This window comes from Esox lucius, chromosome 16, assembly GCF_011004845.1.
Source record: "Esox lucius isolate fEsoLuc1 chromosome 16, fEsoLuc1.pri, whole genome shotgun sequence".
In the NCBI taxonomy this organism is placed as follows: domain Eukaryota; kingdom Metazoa; phylum Chordata; class Actinopteri; order Esociformes; family Esocidae; genus Esox; species Esox lucius.
In genome coordinates this window covers 26034088-26047594 of record NC_047584.1, presented here as the reverse complement: position 1 = coordinate 26047594, position 13507 = coordinate 26034088, and the positions used below count along the sequence as shown (strand labels likewise).

Sequence of the window (13507 nt, the reverse complement as noted above, 5' to 3'; positions counted from 1 at the left end):
TTTTTTGTGATTTTTTTTTTATTATGCTGTAGATTATATGGCATTTTTTATGTGTGTGGTTAGATAAATATACCAGCTGGGTTTTACACTAGGATATTACTTATTATATATTACAATTCTCATTAAATACTGTAAAACTATACTGTTCTGCAGCCCTGCTTCAATTTGTGTTGAAGACCACTACAAAACCTCAACAATTTTTAATTTTTTTATATTGTATAAAATGGAAGCAAAGGTCAAAACACAATGTTAAAAAATAAAAATGCAAATTACAAAAAAAATTACTCAACATCTCAGGTAAAATAGTCATTTTATGCTTTTGGTAGCTAATTGTTAACAAGACGTGACTTAATGTGCAGAAGTTTTTAATCAAAGACATGCTTCTGCAGTAATTAAGGCACATTTAAAGGGCAGCCGACTGATGGAAAACCTATTAGGAAATGTCAGGTTTGTACTATTGACTATCTGAATTGAACATGAGGCGGCGAGGAAGCCCTGGGGACTTATCCATTACTGTACAGTTGATGGTTCAATAATGTAACACCACACAGTCTTCAGCAAATGCTAATTAAGGATGTGCTCAGTGCAATTACAAAGTAACTGGCTATTCCATCGGGACTGGTCACGTATGAACATAGTGGGACAGACGAGGGATGTGCTCTTACATAACATCAAACCTTTTAACTGGTTTACAGTAGTAATGAGGCAACCGTAAAGAGAACCGGAACGGTACAGGTAGACCGATCGTGTTTAACACCACCGGAGGCTCTTGAGGGGGGAGTAGGTGGAGGGATACAGGGTGCAGAGGGTGGAGGCTGGTGGAGGACGACGCAGAAGCGTTTGGCTCCGGCTAGTGCTTTGCAGAGCTCCCCAACGACTCTCCATCTGCGTCTATATCCTCATAGTCTCGGTGCTCAGTGGACATGTGGATTTCAATTGTACTAGACTCTGAACCTAGCAAGACAAAATGGGGGATAGGGAGACGTCTTAAGTTAAAGTGGGTATGTCTAATATATATATATATCCCTTATTTAAAAAAGTGCATCAAATTAACATCATCATTAGCATCATTAGGTGGCGTAAGTCCAAAGATGTTGCTCTTTTTTAATGCATATGTGTGCAAAATGATTCAATTAGCATATCAGATGACTGACAAAATAGATTTTTGAGACTATTTCAGAGTGTATTTGCATGTGTTGTCATTGAATATGTTTTAGATTCGCTTCGTGGACCATAAAACACTAGGTTCAAACTTCTTCCCATGGAAAGTAGGATCCTTGAAAGCAAAAATGCAGGGCAATATTCATAAACGAGAAACAAAAAAGCCTTGAAAGTTGTTCTTTATTTTTTATAGGTTTTTCATAAAAAAGTCAGGATCACTGCCTATGATCCTGAATATCAATCAGAAACATTAAATACTGTATCGCCACATTTTACACAGAAAAAACTTAGTCTGCATAAATACTATATTCTTTTGTGAAAAAACACAAATCTCCCAAAATACATGTTATATTTTTGTGAAGTAACCAAGTGAGAGCATAAATATTTGACATTATGTTTTTAAGATATACAGCAGCGCATCCCTAGTTCAAATTTCTTTTCCTTGACTATTCTACAATGTGATTTTCTGATTGAAAACCAAAGGCTAACGTCATTTCTTACTTGGTTGGACTATCTTCTACAGCACGTCTCATAAGACCATCCAGGAGGACAGCCTGACTGACAGTATTATCTTATTTGGCTTCATGTTCCCTATGGGTCTGACATTGAGAACTATCATCTAAGGCAGGGCTGAATCCTGTACCCGGAGAGCTACCCTCCTGTAAGTTCTCTCCAACCCTAACTTTACACACCCAATTCTAATAACGAGCTGGATGAAAAGCTAAGTCAGGTTAGTCACACCTGGGGTTGGAGAGAGAAACTGCTGGACGGTAGATCTACAAGACCAGGATTGAGCTGCCTAGATCTAAGGTCACACCCCTGCTGGTATGATATGAAACAGACCAATAGCAGCTTTAATGGTGACTCCATGCACTACGGAACCTAGAAGATAATGCCCAGTGTATGTTTTATAGGTTTCACCAGCCTTGATACACTGGGGAGTAAGCAGAGTCATCCTCTCCGCTCTGCAGCCACACATGCCAGTTACCTTCTGATAGGACGCTGATGGCGTCAGAGGGTGGCTGTCCGTTTCCCGTCATGTTCTTGCCGGTCATGTTCTTGGCATCCTGAACGTGGCTCTGGTAGAGTAGTGTGGAGCCCACGATGGGATTGTATCCCCCTACATTAGCCGCAGAGGTGGAGGAGTCCCAGGCCAGCTCTCTCCTCCTCTGCAGGCTGCAGTCTATGTCCAAGCCCGTCCAGCCGTGGAAGGCCAACGTGTTGAGGAAGCCTGACATGGGGTTCAAGATGCCCTGCAAAGTAGAAAACAGAGATGTGGTCAAACATGAGGCTTCAGTACAGTGCATTTTGGCCAAAATGGTATTGAAAACAAACCTACCATGATGAACCAAGTGATGAGGGCTGCGTTGCGTACATTCTTAAGGTCACCGGCTTTTATGTCCGTCTGCATCTCCAGATAAAACAGCAGGCTCTCATTGATGATGTTGGGGAGCCAGCTGAAAAGGATTGAGACACAAATGTTGTTTATTGAACACATGGATATTTGAGCTAATTTCTAACCATGCTGCATGATGCAGGTAACACAGTTAAACAAATCACAAAAACAAAATACACTTTGAAATGCAATGTCCTAATAGGGAAAATGTTAACACAACCTTACCTTTACTGTCTCTTAAATGAGCACCAGGTGAACCAAAACAAGTTGAAATTATTAGAAAATCCCTGGAGGGTAACTGGGGCGGGTCTAGCCTTCCATAAAGATAAGGAATTTGGTCTGGTATGGTCTTAACCATATGGGTGTGTGGTAACACCAGGTGGTAACACATCATGATCAAAAGTCCTATCCAAGGCCCTTAGAAGAGAGATTATTGATGGCCATAAATCTAGGAGGGGTTAAAAAGCCATTTACAAACAATTCAAAGCACTTGACTGTCCGAATATCACTCCACAGTTCGAAGTATCTTCTACAAATGGACACCTGGGTAAAGACCAAAACTACTGTGTTCTGGACAGATGACAAAAAGGTTGAGTTGTTTGGCTGCAATTCCAGACGTCATGAAACACAGCATTTTAATAGAAGAACCTCAAAGCACAGAGGCAGTGATATTCTGGTTTGTGGCTACTCTCATGCCTCAGGGCCTGGCCATCATTGAGTCAACCACAAATTTTGTATGCCAGAGAATTCCGTTGTACCAGTGAATTCTTGAGGAAAAAGTGAGGCCATCTGTCAAAAAGTTGAAGCTGAACCAAACATGAATTTTGCAAAAGTAAAATTATCCAAAACACAAAAGTAAACTTATGACAGCCTTACTGAAAAAAAGTCAAAGCCCAGATATCATTACTACTGAAATTATGTGGGAAGCCATTGACACAGTAACTGTAAAAAAGATGGCAAATATTCCTTGAGACTGATAGACAGTTACAAGAAATGGCTACATAAAGTTTTTCCAGTCAAAGGGGGGCAACACCAGCTATCAAATTGCATTTCTGTTGATTTTCATTGGCACACTTGGTAAATTTGTAAAAAAATAAAAAAAAAATTAAAAATATCATTGTTGTTTATCAGCTTTATCTTACACTCAAAATATAATGTCAAAACACAGAGTGAAAATTGTTACAAGAATAAATGTGTTCAAGAAATATTTATTTTATTCAAAAATATGCATGCTACAATTATTGGTGCCCCTGCATATTGTACATTACTTCCTTTAGGTGATAAATTAAATGGGAGAACAATTCCTCCATTCAGAAACTCCTCAGATGCTTCAGAGTACCTGGTCCTCTCTTCTTAATTTTTTTTCAATTTAATCAGACCATAGAACCTGGTTCCAATCAAAGTTCCAATGTTGCAAACTGGCATGTATGTTTGAGATTTGGTGACACCACCTGCTATTTTCTGTTATCCCTTCCACATAACCTGCTGCATTGGTGGAGGTGGCGTATAATTGTCGTTTTGAAGACTTTGTGACCCCAAATGTAACCATCTGCAAATCCCAGACTGTGATCCTTGATTTTCTTGCTGCTTGAACCATCCTTCTCACTGTGTGTTTGGAGGCAAAAGACATGTGTCCTCTTCCAGCCGTGTTCATTACAGCTCCAGATATTTGACATTTTGTCATGTAGCTTATAGCCATTTCCTGATTTTGTTCAAATTGATTTTTCTAGGGTTGCCAATAATTGAGGCATGAATGTTTTCTAATAAAACTATTATTGATTGATTTAAATCTTTTGTGTAAATTGGCATTTCTGATCATATTTACCTAATAATTGGTGCCAGTAATTCTGAATTTGTATGCTGTCTGGCTGACAATAGACTATAATAAAATACAATGCACCATGTATTGTATTGACTCCATTCTGTTTATACTACCACAATGAAAAGCAATAAATAAATATGTTGCTTACCAAACAAAGAAAACAAGCATGATTTTGAAAAAGCGTATTTTTATCTCTGTTCCCAGGCGTCTCTCATTTTCTGTGTAGATTCCTTGTCGTCCCTTCAGTAATGATGTCACTGAATGGAAAATAAAAATGTAACATTTCTTTCTTCAGTTTTGATAATAACCAAAATATTCTTATAAAAAGAAAAGCTATACAGATGAAATCATTTAAAGAATAACACATTTCTATAGGCCTATAAAGCCTACTCAACAGAGCTATTAGTATTTCTCTGTATGGAATATCTGAAATACAAGAAGAGTGCTGTGCCTTGATCAGAAGAAGCACATTAACATAAGCCCTATTTATACATGCCTCTAACATGGAGCCATCGTTATGATCAGAATCAGATCCCAATGCATCATATAACCGTCTACACCTGTCTGAGAACACAATCACGGTATGGACAAGGTCAGGACAAAGGACGTATATTAGAACCAGGTATGAACAGTAATGCAAACAATAGTGGCCCAGCCAGAACACAAATTGCCTGCCTATAAGATTATGTATCATGAAGAGATAGCCATGGCCAAGGGAGGGGGTGCCAACTGACCTGCAGAGACGGTCCTGGCGAACAGCATTGGATTGACTATCAGCACCAGCAGGAGAGGAGCATAGGTGGTGATGTAGTGAGGGACAGCATGCTGCAGGCCATCCTCACAGCTGGAAAAGATAAAGCACTCAGACTGAAACGCACTGCACATCACAACACATCCTCACAGCTGGAATAGACAGAGCACTCAGACTGAAACGCACTGCACATCACAACACATCCTCACTGCTGGAACAGATAGAGCACTCAGACTGAAACACACTGCACCTCACAACACATCCTCACTGCTGGAACAGATAGAGCACTCAGATTGAAACGCACTGCACATCACAACACATCCTAAAGGCTGGAACAGATAGAGCACTCAGACTGAAACGCACTGCACATCACAACACATTCTCACAGCTGGAACAGATAGAGCACTCTGAGACTGAAATGCACTGCACCTCACAACACATCCTCACAGCTGGAACAGATAGAGCACTCAGACTGAAACACACTGCACCACACAACACATCCTCACAGCTGGAACAGATAGAGCACTCAGACTGAAACACACTGCACCACACAACACATCCTCACAGCTGGAACAGATAGAGCACTCAGACTGAAACGCACTGCACCTCACAACACATTCTCAAACCGGCAACACGAAAGAGCACTCTGAGACTGAAACGCACTGCACATCAAAACAAAACACATCTTCACACCTGCAACACAAAAGAGCACGCTGAGACTGAAACGCACTGTACACTGCACATGACACCCTCATTGCAAATACACATGCCCCCGCCATGGAAATGTGATCAATGGAGAAACTGTAGACGGAATGATGGGATTGAAGAGACCACAGTTCTCCATAGTTGAACTAAAACGCAGCTATTGACAGTGATTGCACAACACAGGTCTTGGAATGCACATAAAACTGATCCCGAAAAAAAAGAAATAAATCTATAACTTTTTGTAATTCATTGTATTCTCCCTGTACAGGGACGAAGCCACACCAATCAGCACAACATTATAATATGCACCACCGTTCAAAGGTTTGGGGTCACTTAGAAATGTCCTTGTTTTCAAATGAAAGGCTTTTTTTTGTCCATTGAAATGACATCAAATTGATCAGAAATACAGTGTGGACATTGTAAACGTGGTAAATTACTATTGTAGCTGGAAACGGCTGATTTTCAATGGAATATCTACATGGGCATACAGAGGCTGATTATCAGCAACCATCACTCCTGTGTTCCAATGGCACGTCGTGTTTGCTTATCCAATGTGATTGTTAGCACCTCTGAAAACGGTTGTGATGATTAGAGGAGCAATAGAAATGGCCTTTAGACTAGTTCAGTATCTTCAGCGTTAGCATTTGTAGATTCTATTACAGGCTCAAAATGGACAGAAACATCAGTCTATTCTTGTTCTGAGAAATGAAGCTGAGAAATATTCCACCGCAAAAAACTGCCAAGAAACTGAAGATCTCGTACAACGTTGTGTACTACTCCCTAAACAGAACAGCGCAAACTGTCTCTAACCAGTAATAAGATAAGGGCTTGTATGAAGAAAAACCTCCTTCCACTGAACAGCAGCAAAACAGAGGCCCTACTTGTTGACACGCCCCCACCAGGTCCAGTGCCTCCCAGTAACACATCTCACCACTGCAGGACCAATCATCCCTCTCTCCACCAGCCTCCAATCAGGGTGTAAGGTTTGATTCCTCCCTGGCTTGTGACAGCCACATTAAACAAATGTGTAAAGTGTAATTCTATCACCTCAGAAACATAGCCAAACTCTGTTCCTCTCTGACTCAGTCTGACGCAGAGAAGCTCATCCATGCCTTAATCTCTTCAAGGCTGGACTACTGCAATTCACTCTTCATTGGGATCCCCGGCAGAAGACTCCAGAAACTCCAATACATCCAAAACAGCGCTACCAGGATATAACCACATCGCCCCCAAAACCCTCCTATTGAACAACCAGTGTATTCACGACAGAGCCCCTTTACAGTGGGGCAAAAAAGTATTTAGTCAGCCACCATTTGTGCAAGTTCTCCCACTTAAAAAGATGAGAGAGGCCTGTAATTTTCATCATAGCTACACTTCAACTATGAGAGACAAAATTAGGAAATAAAATCCAGAAAATCACATTGTAGGATTTTCTATGAATGTATTGGTAAATTATGGAGGAAAATAAGTATTTGGTCAATAACAAAAGTTAATCTCAATACTTTGTTATATACCCTTTGTTGGCAATGACGTTTTCTGTAAGTCTTCACAAGGTTTTCACACACTGTTGCTTGTATTTGCAGATCTCCTCTAGAGCAGTGATGTTTTGGGGCTGTCGCTGGGCAACACGGACTTTGAACTCCCTCCAGCCACGTTTCATCTTCAATGCCCTATCTGATGGAAGGAGGTTTTCACTCAAGATCTCACGATACATGGCCCCATTCATTCTTTCCTTTACACGGATCAGTCGTCCTGGTCCCTTTGCAGAAAAACAGCCCCAAAGCATGATGTTTCCACCCCCATGCTTCACAGTAGGTATTGTGTTCTTTGGATGCAAGTCAGCATTCTTTCTCCTCCAAATACGACAAGTTGAGTTTTTACCAAAAAGTTATATTTTGATTTCATCTGACCATATGACATTCTCCCAATCCTCTTCTGGACCATCCAAATGCTCTCTAGCAAACCTTAGACTGGCCTGGACATGTACTGGCTTAAGCAGGGGGACACGTTTGGCACTGCAGGATTTGAGTCTCTGGCGGCGTATTGTGTTACTGATGATAGCCTTTGTTACTTTGGTCCCAGCTCTCTGCAGGTCATTCACTAGGTCCCCCTGTGTGGTTCTGCGATTTTTGCTCACCGTTCTTGTGATAATTTTGACCCCACGGGATGAGATCTTGCGTGGAGCCCCGGATCGAGGGAGATTATCAGTGGTCTTGTATGTCTTCCATTTTCTTATAATTGCTCCCACAGTTGATTTCTTCACACCAAGTGTCTTTTATACTGATAACAAGTTCAAACAGGTGCCATTAATACAGGTAACGAGTGGAGGACAGAGGATCCTCTTAAAGAAGAAGTTACAGGTCTGTGAGAGCCAGAAATCTTGCTTGTTTGTAGGTGACCAAATACTTATTTTACAGAGGAATTTACCAATGAATTCATTAAAAATCCTACAATGTGATTTCCTGGATTTTTTTCCCTCATTTTGTCTTTCGTAGTTGATGTGTACCTATGATGAAAATTACAGGCCTCTCTCATCTTTTAAGTGGGAGAACTTGCACAATTGGTGGCTGACTAAATACTTTTTTGCCCCACTGTATATCTCAAGGAAATTCTGTCCCTCAATAACCCCACCAACGGCCTCAGGTCAAGTGATAGCCTGCTCAACCACGTCCACGGGGGTAAAGCTCTGCTCCTTGGGGGATCGGGCATTTAGCTCGACCACTCCTAGCCTCTGGAATGCCCTCCCGAACCACCTGATGTCACCTCAGATTCTAGGCTCATTTAAAACAGGTCTAAAGACATTTGTATATAGGAAGGCTATTTTTTGATGACTGTGCTTTTCCTGTGCTAACACGTTTATTTGCTTGCCATAGCAATGTTTACACAGTGTCTTGATTTATAACATTCATCCTATGTCCACACACTGCCAATTCTAAAAGGTTAAAGTAAACATGCGTGTGTAGTGGCAAGTGAAAAAAATTGAAAGCATAGTTATTGAACTGTTGGACGGACCACGCTGAAACCTTGTTGGTCAGTCACAGCCACCACAATTTGCTCTCATACCTGGAGATGGATGGGTAGTAGAGCATGGCTATCCCCTCCACACACAGCAGCACGGCTAAACCCCATGTGATCATGTGATAGAGGACGATGGTGCTGATGGAACAGAAGGACACAAATCACATGTCATCACAGAGTCAGGGAAATCTTTGAACTGGAACACACACACACACACACAGTTTATCACTGATTACATTATAGATAAACAATAAAGACCAGCAAGTCGCAAAAGTAGAGCATTTAAGGTTTAAAAAGGATTTTCCGGTTTTTAATTTCTCCTTTTAACATTCACGTGTTGATTAAACTAAAAATGTATAAACCACTACAAAAAATTTCAAACATTATACCCCAGATATTTCATATTGACTGCTACCACAGGATTGCTATGACTGCTATAGAAAACTGTCTGAAATTAAGATCATACATTTGCGGAAGTGATGGGAAGTTTTTCACATTGTCTGCATAATGGAAGTGAAGTAGCATACCATTAGACAGAATGAATAATTCAATACAATATTTGTTTTTCGTGCTAAATCAGAGGGTGTCTGGAAAGACAGGAGTTTGAAATTGAGGAACTGGAATACAGATATTATATCCATATTATGAATCATTTTTAAACCACAAATTCACTAATTCTTATATGTTGCTCTGCAACAGGACGATCAAATAAAGATCCCAATTAACACTGCTAAAAGTGGTATATCAGAATGTGACAGCGGGAGGAGAGTAGAAACCACCTGATTCCTGCAGATCTTTTGACCACCAGAAAGACGTCCACAGCGTAACAGAAGGTCCACCAGAAGGACGCACTGAAAAACAACTGGATCCACATCTGGGGAACACAAGACACCCCATATCAGACAACACTCGACTAGATAGACAGTACTTCAAGAAGTGTCATAGAGGTTGATGTTGAGAACTTCATGAAGCATAGCTTTTTTTCTCTTTATGAAACTAAATCTAATCTTGGTCTATTCTCTTTTATTGCAAATCGAGTGTGTTAGCGAGCAAAGGCTGTAGGTTAGGCATTACCAATTCTGGAAGTGCATTAGTCAATGTGTTCAAGCACCCCAAACGGGTGCAAGGTTGTGAAATACTATCTGCAGAGAAGTGTACATACTCAAGAAATTTCAGTTGCTCTAAATGGAGGTGTTGGTTTGACCCTCCTCAATGTCCTTGACATTCTGCTTTGAGAAGTTTTTTTCTGATTTTGTACAACCATGACTAATTTAAGATTTGACTATCATTTTGTTAGGTGTTATGTAAGTGTTGTTTCTGATGTGAAACATTTTTGACAATACCTTTTCTCCCACTATTGTATATCAGACAATTTCAAGTTTTTAACTCTTCTTTTGTCACAGTCTTAGAAGTACAGCTGCCTGGAAAATCCAGTTCTATTAGGTTCCTTGGGCAACTGCTCTGAAAACTGTTTCAGAAAAACTCCTGTGTGAAGGTTCAAACAAAAACCTTTTTGTATTGGGTTCAACATTTTAATAATATATTGTAGAGTTGGCAGCCTATCAGATTGGAAATGTGGATTACTGGAGGCTCAACTTCCAGACAGATATTTTTTGCCGTCCGTTAGAATAAAACAAATTCCTGTTCATTGAGTTAAGATAACACAGTGCAGATAAAAATGGTTCATGAAATAGTAACTATCCCAACATTGAGGTTTGTAAATGCTCTTAAAAAACTACCTCAGTTCAACATGTAATAACAATACAACAGAACAGAAGAACAGCAATGATATTTACTCAAACGGATGCCCAAAAAAGTATTAATTCAAGAACCCATCAACTAACTGAAGGTGAAAAAATAAACTATTGACAAGCAATGGTTCCTTGACGAAGTCCAGGGGTTCCTTGAGGAACTCCAGTGGTTCCTTGAGGAACACAGGAGTTCCTTGAGGAACACAGGAGTTCCTTGAGTCACTGAAACTCCTTGACCTGTGTATCATACATACTGCACTTCCCACACAGAACACCTCCGGCCACACGTCGCTGTTGTTGGCAACGCTGATCCCTGTGATGAGGTTGGGCAAACCCAGCCAGATGGAAGACCGCACTATGATACCTGGGGGAGAGAACCACAGTGAGTACATCTCATAAAGAGCTGTTTTACAGATCACCTGAATGTATGGCGGTCAATGAGTATCCATTAATGATAAGGCGAAAAAGAGAAAAGAAGAATTTAACAAGGCTTCGGATAACAAAAACAAATAAGAAATTGATGTAATTTTCAAACATCTGGTATTTTTGTGAGGTGCAAAGTGAACTGAAGTCATCATAACACCAGGCACACATTCCAACGTGTTATGTTAAATCCTACTGGTTTCAATTAACACTGGAAACACGCACATTTGCCTCGCCGGTTTTTAGGCACTTTGTTCATGTGATTCTCTCATGGAATCCTTTTTATTGCGGTTACATTGGTAATGGAAATACTAGTCCTCTGGTGGAGGTTAATAGACCTTTCTGTTTCCTGAGTCCATGAGGGCTTCCCTGCCGCACGTTGCTATGACGCTTGAAAACATGTGAATACCTTCAGGAACATAATGTGATGTCTTTGTTATGCACGTGTGTGTTTTGGCTGAATTGTGTTGAACAGATTTCCTCCTTTGTTTTAATTTTTTTTTAGCGGAAAAACAACCTTGGCTCTGTTTTCACTGCAACAAATGTACAGGAACACCAGTAAACAATATAACTAATCTTACAGCTAAGATTTTAAACGCGAATACTAGTATCACCACAAAAAGGCTGCAGTGTAGTTTTCACACATTCCATTAAAGCCTTCGTTCTGGCACTACCAAACCATGACTCAAGTTGAACTGACTAGATTTTGCATGCTATCGTTTTGAGTAACACATCCACTTTGTAAGAAAGTCATCACTGAACCCCTCTAACGTAGTGTGACATTACCACACCTCTATCGTGAGTCGAATTCTAATCTCATATCCCTACCAAGTCATTTAATATTAAAAAGATTAGTGATTTTAACTGTACATTTCAACAATTCTGCCGACCTAAAAAACGCCTAATTTAGGAGATAAAGCAGTCCAATATTAGTTACACTACTTTGCCCCTATTACTTAATGGTTTGTTATGAAAATAAGCTGACAACAAACAAATTGGCCTATTTCATAATTCTGAAATGTTTCATAACTTCAAAAGGTGTTCGATAAGTCAAGTTAACCGTTTTAGCTTATTATGTGTATCACCTTCCATTGAGTCCATGCAGACGTCCTGGAAAGGAGAGAAAATTGAGGATTTGCCTATTGCAAATGATTGTGTTTCACATTGCCACACTATTGGATTCCATTGTCATAGCCACAGGGCATAATGAACGATCTAAAGGTTCACAGTAAAGTACGCTGATATAATTACAAACTTGGTTTACGCCTACAACTTTGATTAAACTATCGATTGCATCAGCCGTCACGCGCAAGAAGTTAATGAAAGGTAACCGTACTTCCTTATCCTTACCTGCGCATCCCAGTATATCACATATTGTGATGATGAACAATATTCTTGACGAAGACGCTGGTTTGGGAAGGGGGTATTGTCCAAGGCGTCTGTAACCCCTACGTTTGGGCAAAATTTGTAGTATAGAAAATATCAAACTTAAACTTGCGCTGCCGATGCAAATGGCGCCAAAGAAGAGGGGCTGAAAAGTAATGACAAATTCGGTCGATGCATCTCTGTTTGGGCAGCAGAACGTCTCCAGCCTTGGGGATGCCATCATGGACTAGATGGAGAGAAGCAGGCTAGTGTCAAGAAAGAAAAGAAAGGGAAATTCATTCATTTAGTCCGTGGAATGAGCTCTGCTCCTAGTGAAAATCACGGGTTCAATCATCATGTGCTTCTATTTAATCCTTTCAGTCAGAGCTTAACTGCCCCAGTTTAGTAGAGCCGACCAAATAATGTTGCTCTGACATTTTGAGTAATAACGGCTTCCTCTTTCTTCATTTCAATTGTCGATGCCCCTTAAATATTAGTTTGGCCTAGCATATACATTGCGTTTAGATTTTGAGTGAAGTGAGATGAATGTATCACTGCGTTTAGGTTCAGAATGACTCAGACCTTTAATAAATAACATATGCTAGCCTACCCTGGTGGAAAATAGAACAACAGGAAAACAGGGAAATGAAACAGTATGCTTACTTTGTAACAAAAATTGACCCACAATTGACCCACTTCTAAACCCACTGTAGACAGGGTATATTTGAGCAATAAGGCCGGGTTATGGCGAATACCATTCCTAAAGGCTTTTAGGCGCAAAGCAGTAGTGCCTGGTTACAGCCGAGAATATTGGCAATACACCTCAAACCCCTGAGGAGCCATAATGCGCTTATAAACCAGTTACATACTATTACACCACAGCTCTAAGTCAGTCAGTGTTCATGCTACGAAACAGCACACAAAGCCCTGGTCACCCTGTGCAGACAGTAACAGAAGAATTATTCACACCATTGGAAAATATTTGCAAAAAAAAATGCTCATTGCTGTTTATTAGTTTGATCTTACAGTCGAAACTGCAGGGGACTCTATTAATTATATATTGGACAAGGAAAATAAAAATCTTAATTAAGAAATACATACAAATAGAAATACAA

The 13507-nt window shown here is 40.2% G+C and overlaps 1 protein-coding gene across 1 annotated transcript; it reads right to left on the bottom strand.

Moving 5' to 3' along the window:
- Positions 1–293: 293 nt before the first annotated feature.
- On the bottom strand, positions 294–12920 carry gpr143 (G protein-coupled receptor 143). Its single transcript, XM_010880322.4, has 9 exons — positions 12378–12920; positions 10859–10968; positions 9633–9727; positions 8899–8991; positions 5114–5223; positions 4528–4636; positions 2501–2618; positions 2150–2414; positions 294–954 (listed from the first exon to the last, which is right to left on the bottom strand). The coding sequence occupies exons 1-9, from the start codon at positions 12634–12636 to the stop codon at positions 851–853; spliced, it is 1263 nt and encodes a 420-aa protein (XP_010878624.2). The 5' UTR covers positions 12637–12920; the 3' UTR covers positions 294–850.
- Positions 12921–13507: the final 587 nt, after the last annotated feature.